Source organism: Cricetulus griseus, assembly GCF_003668045.3.
Source record: "Cricetulus griseus strain 17A/GY chromosome 1 unlocalized genomic scaffold, alternate assembly CriGri-PICRH-1.0 chr1_0, whole genome shotgun sequence".
Lineage (NCBI taxonomy): Eukaryota > Metazoa > Chordata > Mammalia > Rodentia > Cricetidae > Cricetulus > Cricetulus griseus.
The window spans coordinates 73,081,742-73,100,056 of record NW_023276806.1 but is presented as its reverse complement, the minus strand read 5'-3'; the positions used below and the strand labels follow the sequence as shown (position 1 = coordinate 73,100,056).

Here is an 18,315-nt window from a genome sequence, read left to right as displayed (position 1 = left end):
CTTAGGAACACGAGCAGCAGTAGGTTTCTCCAGCCTGGTCTTGACCCCTTTGCTCATCATCCATCCTTCTCCGAAACTGGATTCCAATAGTCACTACTTTTATTTGCTGGCCGAAGCCCACTGTTACTCTTTTGGTCTTGAAGCTTGATGGAGACATATCAAGGTAAATTCAATTGTAGTGCTCTGTTTTATAAGACACTCTCTCTGGAGTATTGATGTGGCATGGCTGGCTATCTTCCCTAGGCTTTTTCACTTAAATACATAATCTCCATCACCCACACAGTATTAAACATCTGTTCCTCCGTTGGAATGCAAGCATTGGCTTTTTGCTGGCTTAAAAATAATTCAAAAACAAAACCCAGATAAGTTTTTGGATGAATTTAGATAAGAGCAAGGGGAAAGTAAAAGAAGCATGTTGAAATGGATTGTTCCAGGGCATTCTTGTGTCTTTACCGAGTTGTTCCTGGCAGACAGTTTTGTCTGCATGCCCTGTCTGCAGCTTAAGCTTTTAACATCAAAGCTCTGTGCAATATATCAGCTCGACATTATATAAATGAGGCTGGAGACACCTCTTCGAAGGCTGCCACACAGACTTGACTCTTTAAATCCTTTTCCTTTCTTTCAGCAATGAAGCTTCTCCATGTTTCCTTGGGCTGGCCTTGAACTCCTGGGCTCAGACTTCTGAGAAGCAGGGAATAGAGACACATACCTGACTTTGAACTTTTTGGATTTTGTTGCTTTATTTTTAACTATGATAATATAGCCCAACATGCCTTCCTAACTGTGTTAGGCATGAATGAAGTGTAACCCTTATCAGCCTAAAATATGTTACACGCTGTTGACTGAGAACACTGTACCGTAAATCGTAATTGACATGATAATTTTGCAGTTGCTATGCTACTCAAGTTAAACATTTGTGTGTATTTGTCCAGAGAGACCTCATTGTAGACACTGTGCTTTTTAAAACAGCACTCACCACGCAAACCCGAATGAAATGACAAGCTAGTTTTTTTTAGAAAGCAGTTACTACTTATTGTGAACTTATGAGCAGTTCAGACTGTACTTTTCCAAACAGGGAGGCAGCTTCTCTTTTTTTTCTAACAAAGAGGCAAAGATGATAGCAAGTGCATAAAACACGTAGTGTAGCCACAATAAACACAGAGCACTAAAACACTGACTATCAAATGTCTCACTGAGAAGCTGGTAAGGAGATTTACTTTCATAGCAGGGTTGCTGCCTGGCTCCAGGAACGCTACTTCACTCCATTTGACTAGTACTTTGTCTGACCTCATGGGGTGCCAGATACTTTCAATAATGAAAATGAAAATACATTTGTTTTGCAGCTACTCATTTCTATCATATTCACTTTTTGTGATCTGCACCTACCAGGATTTGTGTGATATTTGTTGGGTCATTTACATTATTCACAGTAGCAAATTGTCCAGTTGGCTGTCTTCGGGTGAGAGAAGACTGCAGAATATTCCTCTTAGGATGCATGAGTTTCACAAAGCCTAAACCTTCTACCCTCTGATGCACAGTGCCCACCCTGTATGCTTCCTGCAAATGTTTGCTAAATGAGTTGATGGATAGACTATAATAAGTTTGGTGACATCCCTGTCCTGAAAGCCATGCTGTGGACCACGGAGGTGTTCATTTATTTGTTGACATTCCAGAATATGGCTATCCACTGGCCTACAATGGATGCCTAACTTTATGTAGATAAGGAAATAAAAAGCAGAGTATAGAAAATCAAGTTCAAGGGTCCTATATTTTTTCAAATTTAACAATTCAATCATGAATACTTAAAATCTTTAAAAATATTCATTTATTTGTTGGGAGGTTGTGTATACAGAAACACATGAGTTAGTTTTCTCTTTCCAGTATGTGAAATCCAGTTATCAAACTCATATCATTAGGCTGTCCTGCAGGTGGCTTTTCCAGCTTGAGAGCCATTTGAGAGCCCTCCTGCTGATCCTTCAATACTTTTAAATATCAAACATATTGTTTGAATTATCCTTGTGCTAAATATAGAAGAAAAAGTCTGAAAATCTAGGAAAGAAACTAGAAGGGTTCTTTCTTCTAACTTCTGTTTTCCATTGTCTACCCATTCTGAAACCCCCATAAGCAACTCAGGAGAAGTAACTCAGAAAACACAGGCCTTCCTCTATTGTTCCCAATGACCGTTTGCTGAACCCAGAGAAAGTGGACTGTTAGTTTTCCCATGCTTAATTATTGTTGGGGAATCATCTATGGAGAGGTACTTTTCATTTATTCCATTTGAATTTAACCCTCTGAAAACTGAGGCATTTTGCAGACAATTCAGTCAACTTAAATAACAAGAGGCTTTACTTGCAACTTTCTTCATTTTTGAGAGGCTTTGACATGTAGGCTTCCTTGAACCCGAGATGCATCTATTTTGATGGTCCAATACTACAGGCCTGATTTTGATATTTTCTTTTGTATTGATATTATTGACTGTACTGTAACATGGATTTCAATTGTGCCTTCTCTACTCAGATTCCAATAGACCTGAAACAGCAACAGCAAAGAGTTGACAAACTGGTATGGCAGGCAGGGTTTTTTTTTTGTTTGTTTGTTTTGTTGTTTTTTGGGTTTTTTTTTTTTTTTGGTTTCGAGACAGGGTTTCTCTGTGTAGCTTTGGAGCCCATCCTATCCTGGCACTTACTCTGGAGACCAGGCTGGCCTCGAACTCACAGAGATCTGTCTGCCTTTGCCTCTCCAATGCTGGGATTAAAGGCATGGGTCACCAATGCCCGGCGGCGGCAGTCAGGTTTATATAGCTTAAATCACTGTTCACATTATATCTTCCATCTGGCAGTTTTAATACATACGTTTTGATTGACTTTTCATGTTGTTTTTATACACAGATTATAAAATTTTGAGTTTTCATAATAATGAAATGTATGCCATTAATTTCTGAAGAATCTTTTAATTTGCATTTCATGTAAATATATAATGTTTTGTATCTTAAAAATTTGAATTTTTTCATTAAGCTTTTATTTTGGATATCTAATCAGTCTAAACCAAAGTGGTTAAATGAAAAACAAAACCTTTCCTAGGTCATTGGTTTTGTCTATAACATAGTTGCTGGTCATCATGTGCTTTCAATACCAAGGAAATTTTGTGTTACCTGGGCAATTAGAAAACAGAGTGTATATATAAAAAAATCAGATTGAATTTCCACACTCAAAAGATTAGCAATATGTGGGGCCTGTAGTGACAGTTCAGTTTTGAAACACTTGCTTTACATGTATAAGTACCTGAGTTATTTTATCCAGATCTCTTGGAAAAACCCAAGTTTTGTGGTAAGTCCTATAATAATCCCAGGGATGGGGAAACAGAAGCAATCCAATTTTTTGAGGCCCCCCTAATCAGTGTGTTCCTGGCTAATGAGAGACCCTGTGCAAATAAGGTAAACACACCTGAAGAAAGATATTAAACATTGACCTCTTACCTCTATATGCATGTGTACAAGTGTGTGTGTGTGTGTGTGTGTGTGTACAACAATGTTCAAGTATACAAATAAAAAAGGTTAACAATGTAATTGGCAAATCAATGCTGGCAACTGCATTGGTGATAGTCATATCATGTGACATCATCTCCTGGGAGTTGTGAGAGGGATCAGAACTCAAAAAGCCTGGTGTTCCTGGAAGAGCTACTCCTACCCATGGAACAGTGCAGCTTGTTTCCAGTGTCTAGAACAGGCTCTGCCTTTCAAACAAAGGGCCATAAGGTGCTCATACAAAGACTCTCAATTGAACACAATTGTTGGAGAATGTTAGGGAAGTTCAGACTGCTGCAGATGTTTGCATGGCTCTTAAAAAGCTGTTATGCATCTATGGGCACTAATGGGAGGGAGAAATGGGTGTGCAGGGACTGTGAGCAGCCCTTCTCATGGGCAGAATCTGGGATGACCGCAATATGTGTGATTCTTAGGAATAGACAGGATTGTAGGGAACAAAGTAAGCATGTCTGAAGGGCTGATGCTGGGGCCTGGGTATTGGGTAAGGAATTTGGATTTTATCCTTCAGAGGAGAAATCACATGGTAAGTGATCTTATTTTTGGCAAATTACACAACATTTCAGCAACATAGGGCAAAAGGAGTGTGAAGGAAGGCCAGGAAACAGGGCTCAGAGTTGATGTACACAAGTACTGCCAATAAGAAACAAGGTCAGATAGGATGGTGCTTTGTTATAATAGGTGTTACTGTTTTTAATTGAATTTCCCAAAGAAATCCATGGTTGTAACAGAAAAAAATGAAAATAAGGAAAACATGAGAAAACAATGTAAGCTACCCATTGTCATTCCTTAACGTCATTATTAAGTTTTATTTTGCTTTAATTGATGAATGTTGAAGTAACCATTTATGGAGAATAGTTTAAGGATAATTTTATTGTATTTTGTTACTACAAATTCTTGAAGGATCTCATTTTTATTGGCTTTCCATCATTCTGTTGTTTAAATAGAAACAGATTATTCCAATATTATAAGCTCATGTTTGTCACATTTTCATTATTTTAAATATTATTATAAAGCAACATCAAATAGCACAAATGTCTTATTAGATATTTATTAGATATTATCTTCCCACATTTATTTGGACAAGTGATATCATTTATGTTGTAGGAAACCCTGCATTTGTTCACACACTGAATTTGGCCTGATTTTCACTTTAACTGTAATACAGCACATCTTACATTGAGTTAGCATTAAAAATTGAACAAAAAGGTGAACCATGCTACTTCTGATAAAAATATTCAAACTTCTCTACCTTTCCTGAAATTGTCAACTTTGTTTTCTGCTTTTCATTTATGATGCCCTAAAGAATTCTCCTCTATTCAGGTATGTAAGCTTTCTAATAGTCATATAGATTGACAAGTTATTTCCCGGGTCTTTCTCTTAAAATGAATCCTAGATTGTGTCAAACTTGCAATCCTCTGTTTCAACCCTCTTCTATATTATGGCATTTCAGTTATATATCATTAGACCCTGCTTCAAAATTATTGCTCCTGACTTGAGTTGAAAGTAGTTTTACTTCCCATGGTCTTCCAGCATTGGTCTGAGTATGTTGATGTACACATGGAAAAGAAATTTGTCATCACCTTTTAAAACAGCTAATGAGGGATTTATTTTACTTTCAGCAAGTCACTGAAACCACAAGTCCTTCAGTGTTGCCCCCTTCAGCTTTGTCACTAGACCTGCTCAATAATGCTGTGACTGCCTTCAGTACCTTGGAAGAGCTGATTCGGTACTTAGAACCTGATCGATGGCAGATGGACTTGGACAGCCTGTACAAGCCACCATGGCAGGTTGTGGGCAAAGCGTTTCTTTATGGGAAAAAAAACAAAGGTAAGCTTCCTCTTTAGATTAGAACCTCATTCATTCAGTTCTCTTAGTGGTTCTTGTTTTCAGTCATTTGCTACAGTTTCTAAAAGGAGAGTTTAAATGCCTTTGGTGATATGATTAAATAACCCATCATGTTCTCATCCAAGCATCTGAATGTGTTAAATGAGAATATAAGAGGAAAGTCAGGAAACACTCTGTTGAAATTCCTAGTCTCTTCCTATCTCATCAAGCATCTTTTTGATGGAGCACTCCATTCGGTTTTATGAGAATCATTGTTAACAGGCTATTCTACATTTAGAGATTCAATAGAAGATTAGATATGAAAAAAATCAGATTTAGAGTAAAAGAAATAGTGATGTTTTATAGAAGTTATATTTACTATGTATTCCATGGGCCACAGATGCATACATTTAGTAAACTTAGAAGGTTCTAAAGCTTAGGGGAAATTGTCATTGTTCAATTTGATAAGATTGAAGCTCCCAAAGCAGGATTCACAGCAAGAAAGCCTACAGAGGAACATCAAATGGAAATTTTTCTCTCTGTAAATTTTCCTTTGAAACCTTCACTTTGGACCAAATTGGTTTATCTTCTTTTAACAGCAAAAGTTTAGATAATTAAACTCAATCTCCCATGCAAAAGAAGAAAACAAGGGAGGGGGGTAGTGATATTAACAAAGTTTCCAGAGAAGTTAGCTTGTTCTCATGGGAACACTGGAATTGTGAAAGAGCTGGATCAGACACAAACAACAATGGAGAGAGGTAATGAGAAAAGGAGACTGCACCCAGAGAACTGCTGCAGTCTGTCAGAAGCATCCGCTCAGGATCCCTTCAGAGCCTGGGATGACAGGAAAATATTTATGAGGAAGGAGCTGTGTTCAGTTCATTTGAGCCGATCACCGTGGCAGATTGCATCAGTCTTTTTCTAAAGCCTGTAAGAAGAAACTTGATTCCTGCTTTTCCTTCACGCCCTTGCAGCTTTCCTGGTCATGAGCTTTCATCTCAGCAGGTCACGTTCGGACCTGCCCAGCCCTGGTATTTCACTATGCTGACAGGCATGGTTTCCTTTGGAAAGTGTTTGAACATGGTTATGTTCAAGGGCATGGGCAGCTGAATCCTGTCCACATGCTGAATGCTGTCACATATTTATCAGATCTAACCATGATGAATAAATTACAAAGGCACTTCCCTTTCCTGCACTTAGCAATGGGAAGCCGAAGATCTGCAAGCTTAGCTGGACATCCCATGAATTGTACTTTTCTTAGCAATGCAAATTACATTATGAGGTGCATCTTTGATAATCAGGAGTGAAAAATTGGTTTTAAATGTACATGGTGTTTTCAGGGAAGAAGTGATTCTGTATTCCAGCCTAACAATTTTCCTCTAAGCAATTCCTTTAAGCCTGGATCCCATGCCTGCTGTTCATAGATTTGACCACAGGCTAGCTTGTACTGAAAAGAATCTGGTGCTGATCCAGGTCCTTCACATATTCATCTAACTTGTTCCCTATCAAACTCTTTGCAGTTTGTTGAAAACATTAGCTTTTGAAGCATGCAGTAAGCATAAGAAAAGTCATGTATACATTTAAGACTTTATACACTAAAATGCAAGTGTGGGCTAAGATCTCAAGACAAATCAGCTTTCCTGAAGGAGCCTTTCTACAAAGAAACAGGAGAATATGTTTAAAAGGGTCTAATTAGACCTTGAAATAGATTTTTTTCCCAGAATAAACATATCACAATGGTATATTCGTTTTAGAAAGACCACCCTCAGATTGCATTACTGTAATATGATAGCCTAGGATTGAATATCTGAAAAGGAAGGAACAGCTAACAAAGTAAAATGTGCCCATATTTTTGTCAGTATTATCCTTTATGGAAAAAGGGTGTTTTGGGCTTATTTTCTTTATAGCCCTTCCTCTAACTCAGAGTTTTCATTCATATTGTGTGGCTACAGGGGGAAAAGAAAACTTAAATAAGATATTTTCTAAGCCATGCTTAACAGTACTTTCAAAGAGGCCTTTTGACTTGTGAGTCAAGCATGATGAATGAGTGGAAGTAGAGTTGAAAGTGTGTTTAAATTTTCACATTGTAGCAGGTACAAGAGCACACTTGGGAAATCCACCCTAGCCTTTTATTGTGGTTAAGTAAACATTTTAAGCAGAACATATGCAGTCCCTTTCCTAGCTCTGTGAAATAGTATGTTTAAAAGCATGTGTGGTAGGTGAGCTGTCTTTAAAAGCTGGGAGCTTCATTCACATTTTGAGGAAGATTTAGATAGACCATACAAATTGTGGCAGTGAGCTTTTGCATTGTGCACTTTAAAAAAATTTTTCCCTCCCAGTCCAGATATCATATCGTTCCAGAGAAAAGAACCAGTTCAAATCACTTAAAATTAAATAATATTGTATCCATATATGAATCATTCAACAAGGTGGAATGCAGTGGCATTAGAGGACTCATTAACATAGCGATCCCATTAGTTTTACTAGTGATGGGTCATTAGTCTTCACAGGGCGTTTGAAGCAATTGACTGAATTGCTTCCAGTTTTTTTTTTTTTTTAAACTTTGCTTTCATGGTTTTATTTTCAGATGAAATTCTTAAATACTAAAAACTATGATTTCCTATTGAATTAAAAATATCCATTTTCAGATGAGTAGATGCTTCTAACCATTGCTTTGAGCATTCATACACTTGACTGAAGTTTTTGGTCACTCCTGCAGTTGAGCATTGTAACAAATATTCATAATCTAATATATCCCTTAGAATTTTTAAAGCCCCCTCAGGAAAGTTTATTAGTTTTATAAAGTCAAGGGAACAGTGCTTTAATCTCATGTGCCATTGCATGTACAAAAACTGTAGCTGTGATTTTTTTTTCAGAATTAGAGTCTCATAATGATTTATAAACCATCTTTAGTTAAAAAATTACACTTATATTTCTAATTTATAATCTTTCCAGTATTAGTTCAGAGATACTTAGGCCAAATCTTTATATTTTTCTATAACATTATATTTTAGATAGTTACCAAACAACAAAAAAGTACTTTGAATAAATAGATGAGTCCAAAACATTTAAGTTGTATTACAAATTGGAATATTTTTAAGAAAAAGAATAGGCAAAACCATAAGATAGAAACTAACATGAAATTAGAATATGTATTCTATAATTAATTTTATGTATAAGTTCACAGTAAACATGACATTGTTTTAATATAGCTTTCCTGGGGCATTATTCATATAGATGAAAGCAGTTGTACTTTGGAGAATTTCTCTGCATCTAGTGAAAGGATAGTGCAGTTAAACAACTCCCTAGAAAAAATAGAAGTCAGTGGCTACAAATTGGACACTCCTGCATCTTTCACCAAGGGAATGATAGGAATCTGAAGGAAGTCAATTGTTCTGCATTTCAGAGAATACTTATTCCTAATACATTAAAGATCAGCTTTCCAACAACTGTTCTTACTCTGACCCATGTATCATTTCTTTCACTTATTGTTCATTCTTCTGTCTTCAAAAACACATTTTTCTTCATTCTCTTTATATTTTTGTGTTCCCAAAAGCCACCGAGATTGCAGAAGTTTTGTGGATGGATTTCAATAAGCTATCCTGCACTAATTGTAAGAGCCTGTACTCCTTTTTAAAATTACATTGGCCTCTTAATCAAAGCATTCATACTCCTACATGCTATTCTTCCCTGAAATGCTCTCTTTGTCTGCTTTTTTACTAAGGTTAAAAGGTGTAGTGCCTTTTCTCTATATAAAGTTTCCTATTTATAGTTCTCAACTTTGTCGTTGTCTCTCTTCTTCATATTGCACAATGCCACCTCTTCATTGGCCACTAAGCCATAATGAAGCTTTGTTTACTATGAAACAGAAAGTCCAGTTTGTGAGCTGTAGAGCCATACAACCTAGTTAAAATGAGAAGGGATATTGTTAGGGTTATCATTCACGGAATAACCAGATCTCTTTTATAAAAAGAGCTTAAAGAAATGGCAGTGGGCTCAAAGCATAAGCATCATTTCCCCCTTGCTTTTCTTTATGTCCTGTAGTGATGAATCTGAACATTCTCAAAGAGGAGGTAAGACTCTACAGCTGTACTCCTCGGAACTTCTCAGTGTCCATACGGGAAGAGCTAAAGAGGACAGATACCATTTTCTGGCCAGGTTGTCTCCTGGTTAAGCGTTGTGGAGGGAATTGTGCCTGTTGCCTCCATAATTGCAATGAATGTCAGTGTGTCCCACGTAAAGTTACGAAAAAGTACCATGAGGTAAGTACATCATTTTCTTTGCAGTTTCTATGGATATTTTGGTTTCTTAAAACAAAAGACTGAGTCTAAAATACACTGGTGTTTAGGAAGGACATCTTCCCATCACTGAAAAAAGTAAGCACCCGGTCTACAGAGTGTTCCAATTTTCACTTTTAAAATCAGTGCTTTTAATTTTAAGACAGAGACGTTGAAAATTTAGAAATTATGTTCTCTAGTCCTGGATCATAGCTGACCAGTGAAGTTTTGGTTTTTGGTGTTTTTTTTGTTTTGTTTTGTTTTGTTTTTGATCTTTTTTCTGTTGTTATTGTTTTCTGTGATACTGGGTTAAGCTCAAGGTTTGTGTATGGTCCACTACTGAACCACAATCCCAGCCCCAGTCATACAAGATTTTTATTTCTTATATCAAGCATACATCTTTTCTGAGGAAAAAGAGAATGAGACTTTTCAACTATAATTTTTTTTCAAACTATTAAAGGAGAATAGTTTAAAGACAAGCTTAGAAACAATTCTCTGTGTAAGTTTGTGCAATGATGAGATATTTGATAATTTTTTTTTATGTGGTCCAGTGTCAGAACATGAACACTGTGTGGACATATTCATAGTTAGGCGAATATTCATTGTTACACTTGCCTCAAATAGCATGCTCCATAATTTATGAATTTGTTCACATATTTTACTTCATGAAAACATAATCTGAAATATTAGTAATCATTACAGTGCAGAGCCTTGTGAACCAGCATATTCAAAATCTTCATGAGTGGAGGCAGGCTTAGTGCCATATACCTGCAGCCTCAATTACTTGGAGACTGTGAAGGAGGACTACTTGAGCCCAGAAGTCAAGACTAACTTGGGCAACACAGAAAGATCTGGACTCATTCATGTTAGAATACCCCGAGTATATCCTACTTTCTCTATCAGTGTTTGTGTGTGTGTGTGTGTGGGGGGGTGCATCCAGAAATGATATTTTTTAGTGGTTCAGGTTTTATTATATAGCGTTTCACACTGCACTTGATTAAGTCTGACCCTCTGATTTGACTTTGTTTGACTTCATTTGATCATTATTATTAGTTGTGCCCCAAAGAATTAATTTTCATGTACATTATCAAATCTGGCACAATTTCATGCTTTTCAGCAATACTGCATGGATGGTTGAGAAAGTTTAGGAGAAATCAGGAGGCTGCAGAAGGAAAGCGACCCTATTTCCACTCAGATCTACCATTAACTTGTTGTATCTTCCAACAAGATACATAATCTCTATAAAACCTGGTAATAGCCCAGCCCTTTCTTAGGCTTCATATTTGAAGGTAGTTATCTTCCTTTTAGGAGGCCCTGTCTAAACTGGTATCCAGTAATTAGAGTAGTACTATACTTATAGCCATTCCATTTATTCTACATGTGTGTCCACACCACCTGCTTCCAGATGTCCCCTTGCCAGCATCAGAATACCTGCTTCAGTTTCAAGTAGATGGTTAGTGACACATGGTTTTTGGAGCTCCTGGAAATCTATGCCAATTGCTGGGCTTTATAATATTCCTTTAACTTGGAGTCCAGGAATAAAAATAACACTTGAACTTCTAATCTTTCTGCCTCAGCTGCATAGCCAGGTGAATTCACGTCCAGCTTGGAAAAAATGAGAGCGTCTCTCAAAGAATGAATGATAAATTTAATAAATTATAAATAAAATTGTTGCCTTCATGTTATTGATAAATATAATATTGTTATAAGATCCTTGTAGCTGGGCAGTGGTGGCGCATGCCTTTAATCCCAGCACTAGGAAGGCAGAGGTAGGCAGATCTCTGTGAGTTCGAGATCAGCTTGGTCTACAAGAGCTAGTTCCAGATCAGCCTCCAAAGTCACCTAGAAACCCTGTCTCGAAAAACAAAACAAAACAAAAAAGATCCTTGTAGCTGAAAATAGGGTCCAATGGTTAAGAGCAGATACTATTCTTGTAGATGACCCAACTACTATTCCCAGAAACAAGGTGAGGTAGATCACAACCACCTGCAAATCAAACAAATTCAAGGAAGATTGGATATATCTGAACCCTGGGATACCTTCAGCCACCCCCCCCACAAACACACAAATAAATAAAATAAATCTGTTAAATTAAAAAAATGACACTTAATTTTTTTTATAGCAGACATCAGAACCCTTCCTTAGAAAATATGTTAGAAAGAAAACATAATTCCTTCAGTTTTTTTCTATTTCATAAGTAAAGCTTTTCTGAAAAGAGTCAGGAACTTAACAAGCCCATTAGCTTTCACATTACATCTTTCTTGAAACATATTTTAGTAACCCATCAGTGATATTATATATAATTAAGTTGTCCTTTATATGTACAGGACATTTTATAGTGCCTGTTTTGTGTGCATGTATGTAAGTATGACTGACATATTTGTTCCATGCCACAGAGGCCAGAGAGAATATCAGATCTCCTGGAACTGGAGTTAAGAACAGTTCTAAGCCACCATGTGGGTACTGGGGACCAAAGCCAAATCCTCTGCAAGAGCAGTGAGTTCTCGTATCCACTGACACAGCACTGCATCCCCTCATGAACAGGACTCTAAAAGTGACTGTGTTAGAGAGAAGTCTTACTATTCTGCAATCATTGTTTATGGGACAGCAAGATGAATTAACCTTTAAAGTCTACTTCCACCAAGACTAAAAATCTAAGCTCCATTCAGCTAGCAGAAGGAGAGAACTGACTCCTACCAGTTGTCATCTGAACTCTGTAGATACTGTAACATGTATACATACATACACACACACACACACACACACACACACACACACAAACACACGCACACATTGCATATGTTTTCTTGCTTCTATCAAGTTGAAATGTATGGAAAGTAAAAGTCATATTATAGTGTAGTACTTAAAAATACAAACTTCAGTGCCAGTCATGCGCAGCTAGCCTCTAACATTTCTTAGTGGTGTGATTTTGTGAAAGTTATTTAATCCCATAGCCTCTCGTTCCTTTTCAGTTGTTTGCCATTGCACATACCCATGTACTTTATATTGGAGATTTAGTGAGTTAATCCGTACAAAACTCTTAGAATGAAATGCAACACACTTCAAGTCATCCCTTATATTAGCCATCTTCTCACTGGATGTTCTTGCTCTGTGCCTGTTTTTTTATTGTTATTATGGTGAATTATCAGTGAGGGAGTGAACTTTCACTGGGTAAGGGCAGATACCTGTGACTAAAAAAATCTATATGATACTCTGATGGCAGGAACATGTTCCATGCTTTTCTATTCCCATCATTGACCCAGTGATTTCTCTTTACTTAAAATTTCATAAATTTAATAACTCATGTCACATGATGGTGACAGGATAAAATGGAGACAAATTGAGAGAGAATGAACACAGGTGACCCACGTTACCTGCCTTCCCTGGTTAGGCCTCACCACTTAAAGTTTCAGTCACTTCCTAAAATAGCTTCATCTAGCTACTACATGGCATTACAGGAGTCTGCAGGTGATATTCCATATTAAAACAAAATAGGAGTGAACCCAGAGTTTCATAAATTCATGGCACACACTGTACCATACAATGAAGGCCCATCTCAAGCGCTCCTTCAAATGTTTCATTGGTTGTTTTTTTTTGTTTTGTTTTGTTTTTTTGAAGAAAGGTTTCTTTTTGTAACCTTGGCTATACTGGAACTGATTCTGTAGACCAGGCTGGCCTTGAACTCATAGAGATGGGCCTGCCTCTGATTCCTGAATATACCTACCTTTACTAGAATTTCTTATCCTGTTCTTTAAAGTGACTAGAGGAAAAGCCTTCTGCTCCTTTTGAAGATGTTTAGAAGAAGCACATCAGGAGAGTTAGAGAGATGGAGCTAGAAGTGCAACTTGGGCCAACCATCTAGCCTGTACAGGAACTTCACCTGTTATACTGTGTTTCTATCCTGCTGAGTAGCGAATATGTGGAGGTGGGAATTGATGGCATTGGCTAACTGATGCTATGATTTTCTCTAAAAACTTATTTCAGAAATAGAAAACAAACATGAAACAAAACTATGATAAGGAATAACACCATTCCAACTTTATAATTCATGGCATCTCAGCTAATTTAAAGCACTGTCACTAGTGACATAAAATAATATCCAATTATCTAGTTAGACATTACTACAATTACAATATACAAACATACCAACTTTTGCTCCAGAATTATTAACTGTAATAGACTGACAAAACTGATTTCAAATCTCAGCATTTCTGACATTTATTATAAGGTTTTGAAGTCTATCTTTCAAGAAAGTAAGTTGCTAAATAAGCTCATGATTAATGGTATTCAGGCTTCTTTCAATTATTATTTATTGTTCTACTTTTAATAAATGGTCTAGGTGTAAATAACAACTGTTTCCCTCTGTGTGCCTAACTATATTCAGTCATGTGTAAAGAAAAGTGATAATTGTAGATTACCTCATAAGATTATTGTGAGTTAAAGTATGTAAACACATTACTATTGTGCCTGGCACACAGTAAGTATTCAAAAAATGTGAGCTAATTAAACTTGGATCAAATCATGTGCTCCAAAAGTTATGTGTGCTTTCTCCAGAATTCCTTTGTAAGTCATCAGATAAACAGAAGCCTTGTGTCTCTGTGGATCAATGACAACTTGCAGGAATGGGAAATGTCCATCGTCACTTCATGGAGTTCTCTATGTTATACATGGAAATCAGAGAAAATGAACACTTTTATATTATTATGTTCTTGTCTGGTCTTTGCTCATAAACCAAGTAATAGAGTTCCTAGAATTTATATTTTCTGCTATGAGAAATATTGGCTGTCCAATACTTCAGATACTTTTAATGAAATACACAACAACTAGATCCTTTTGTCACAGAACTATAATGATACATTTTTAAATTTGGTGCCTATAATTTTTATTTGAAAGCAGAACCCTCTAAACTGTGAGTAAGCTCATTTAACAGAGGCATCACTGTTACCGCTGAGTCTTCTTAGACGTGCCGAGTAAGGTCCAGCTACAGAAACTTAGCTGTGGCTGACGATGATGTCTGTGAAGTGCGTCTAATCTATCTCATCAAGTTTATGGAGGATTTGAAGCGTAGCCAAGAAAATTAATGAGGGGCATAATTGGGCAGGCTGAGCTGTGGAATGATAAAGTTTCTTTCCACATTATATTGGTGATTGAGTGTGCTGCATCAAGTGCAAACATTTGCACAGTGTGTGAATAAGATGATAAAACAACAGAAAAACAAATTGTTCATTAGTGGTTTCAAAATAATTGTCTCCTGCACAATTATATCTAGAAGTCATAGGCACATGGTAAGTCTTTCCATTTGAGAGCTCTTCTGTATTCTGGAAGCAGTGTACTTTGAAACTTTTGCTGTTAACATACCCTCTCTTTTATGAAATGACAGTATTGGATGACTTAGGGGATAGGTTGGAGGACTCTGCATACACAACTAAAAGCATGTAAGTCTTTCTTAGGTCCCAAGGCTTTGTTTTGTTGTTTTGTTTTGTTTGAAGTGTTGCTTATCCTTGATGCCAGACATGGAAAAACTGAATTTTAAAGGCGATATATTTATTCCCTTGTAGGTCCTCCAGTTGAGACCAAAAATTGGAGTCAAGGGATTGCATAAGTCTCTCACTGATGTGGCCCTGGAACACCATGAGGAATGTGACTGTGTGTGTAAAGGAAACACCGGAGGATAACTGCATCCTCCACAGCAGTGCTCATTCCCACTGGCATCCTGAATCCCCCACTCCATCCCACATCCCCACCAGCATCTGCCTCAGGGCCATCAGATGCTTCGGTCAACTGTGGTAAAGATCTTACTCATTGTCTCCATCCAAAATCTAAGTTGTTTGCTTCAACAGCCTTCCACAGCAGGATTTAAAAGTGTTCCAAAAGAAGAGGCACCAAGAGGAGTCAGGAATTACACAGCAGTGCTTTTCAGAGGAAGGTCAAAGGATGGAAGAGGTCTTCAACCACAAAATCAAATGAAGTGTTTGTAGATCACTAGCAAGCTTCAGAATGGCAGCATACAGCATGCTATAATTTAGTTGTCTTGATATGGGCAAGTGATGTCAACACAAGAAAATGGTGAAAACGCACAGTTGGATTGTGAACAATGTAGAAAGACTTGGATTTTTCCCTTATGTTTGCATATACAAGTCTAAATGGTGTATGTTCTAGAAACTCAGCTTTTAGATAGCAGCTATGCTGCTATGAGGTAAATGTGCTGATAGGAAAGACTGGATTTTCCACACTTAGTAACTTCTCTGCCATTTGGAAGAAGAGAAGTACAGTCATGGTTTGGAGGAAGCACAATCACACAGAGGAGTGGCCTTCCCTCTGAGGTGATGTATGTGTTTCATTGTGTACATTTTTATATTTTCCTCTTGACTATACCTGTTGGCTTTTCTAATCATGTTAAATATCTCTATTTTTACCAAAGGTATTTAATATTCTTTTTTATGACACATGAGATCAACTATTTTTAGCTTGATAAATTTTTCTAAGCAGAATTGTTATAGCCAGAGGAACAAAGATGATATAAAATCTTGTTTCTCTGACATAAACACATGTATTTCTTTCTTGTATGGTGCTAGAGTTTAGAGTCATCTGTATTTGAAAAGATGGAATGGGGAAGTCAATAGAATTGATAGGTCACAGAGACATTTTGATAACAACTGGATTATTATCAATACCCACTTCTATTCTTAGAGCTACAAATAAAGGAGAATATGTGTATACACTCACATGGAGACATTTTTAATCTAACACTTTCTGTGGGTAATAGGAGTGGAGCTCGGAGAAACAGAGAGACACCTTCCTGGAACAGAGCGACCACTTCCAGACACAGTGCTACACTGCATTGTATGGACACATCCTATTTATTGTGATGCTAGGGTTTTTGTACCTATAAACTCTGCTCCATACACTTGTACAAATACATGCATATTTTTATGTACAGAGGTATATCATTTAAGGAGTTCACTTATTTTGTACTCTTTGGCAACTGAAAAGAAAATCAGCATAATACATCGCTTGTAAAATGCTTAATACTGTGCCTAGGTTATGTGGTGACTATTTGAATTAAAATGTATTGAATCATCAAATAAAAGAATATGGCTATTTTGGGGACAAGTGGAAGCATTTGTTTGTGTGTGTGTGTGTGTGTGTGTGTGTGTGTGTGTGTGTGTGTGTGTGCTCACATGCACATGCACACGTGTAGATTGCCATGTGCATGCGTGTTAACATGTTAGTCTCTTGGATTTTAAGAAAATAAAGATTGCAAAGGACTATGTTACCATCATTTTTGTTGTACAAAAAAAATATTTTTCAGGTAAGAATACATGCAAGAGGAAGCATTTCAGCTGAGTCTCCATGCCTTCCTCTTCTTCCTAATGCCTTTTTGCAAAGATGAAATAATGTTCCTTTTTTCCAGTGGTAATTCCAGATTATTTAAATTGCAGATTAATAGTAATTCCAGATTATTTAAATTGCAAAGCATCTGACAGTTACATGTGCTTTCTGAAATGTTTAGTGATATGTTATATGATGAAATGTAGCTAGGGGAAGGTTTCATAAGCTGCTATTCCTGTCTTCAATTTCCATGGCAGTAACTGACTGGAGTAGTAACTGGTCTATGAATTACCCAGGCTACTTCAAAGTGGAGCCTTCCATTCCAGGCACAGATCTCTTGGGGTCTGGTTTCTTTAGCACTTGGCCCTAGGCTTGATGGAAATACCATGTGTCCAGATCCAATATCTCCAGACTGAGCATCCAAATAGCACCCATTGACTATTCTCCTTCTGCTGACTGCCCTGTCTTGCCTCATACCACATAAGAAATAAGTTCACAAAACAAACATGTTCTTTATCTCATTTGTTTAATCTTTTGTCCTTTTTTTCCCCCTTATAAAGGCCCAGAAACAGCCTCACTAAGCTTCATAGAAAGTGAAAAGTAGCTGGCGCTTTACAAGCCTTACTGGCAAAGCAAGAACTATGATGGATTGCAATGAAATACCCACTTTATGTGCTTACCTTGGTATATCTATCATTTCCTTGTATGTTTTAAAATCATCATATGGGTAGTAGTATATACCCCACCACCAGTGAATGAAGGGTCAGTGTGAAGCTTAACTGCTTATGATCAATTATACTCCTAACACTGTGTTTACCAAAGCCAACAGAAGCTAATGGCATTCATAGCGTAAGAGACTGCAGCTTCTCATAAGACCATGAGGTGTTAAATTCATTGACCACAAATATTTTCAGGATGCCATGTCCATGGCTCAGACTTCTGTCTCTGAGCAAAAGCATATTTTGCATAGTGATGTTTATTTTATTTTTATTTTTTAAAAGAACAACACTTACTTGCTTGAAGCAGCATTTCTACCCACATATTTTATTTCTTCATCTCACTGTTACTTTCCTCTTCTCATCAAATATTCCTTATATGTGCCTTGGAAATGTGCAAAGTACAAAATAGTGAGTCTTGTCCTCAGAAAAATCATACTGTCTGGATAGGTTTCCTCAGTGGTTCACTTTCTTCTCATATTTGATGTAGAGGTTGAGTGAACTCTCAGAAGTCCCCTCCCCCCTGCTTTTTTTAATATAATGCACTATGCTATTCCTGAGAGCCCCAGCCTTTGTTTTGTTTTCCTGCTTCCTGTGATTTCAACAGATCTCATTGACTGCC

At 37.1% G+C, this 18,315-nt stretch overlaps 1 protein-coding gene across 1 annotated transcript in view; it reads left to right on the top strand.

Moving 5' to 3' along the window:
• Positions 1 to 16,758, top strand: part of Pdgfc (platelet derived growth factor C) — a 162,210-nt gene extending 145,452 nt beyond the window's left edge. The window contains exons 4-6 of the mRNA XM_027392923.2: positions 5,164 to 5,371; positions 9,413 to 9,630; positions 15,204 to 16,758. Coding sequence (XP_027248724.1) covers positions 5,164 to 5,371; positions 9,413 to 9,630; positions 15,204 to 15,320 — 543 coding nt within the window. The 3' untranslated portion in view covers positions 15,321 to 16,758. The remainder of the gene's footprint in view (positions 1 to 5,163; positions 5,372 to 9,412; positions 9,631 to 15,203) is intronic.
• The last annotated feature ends 1,557 nt before the right edge of the window (positions 16,759 to 18,315 follow it).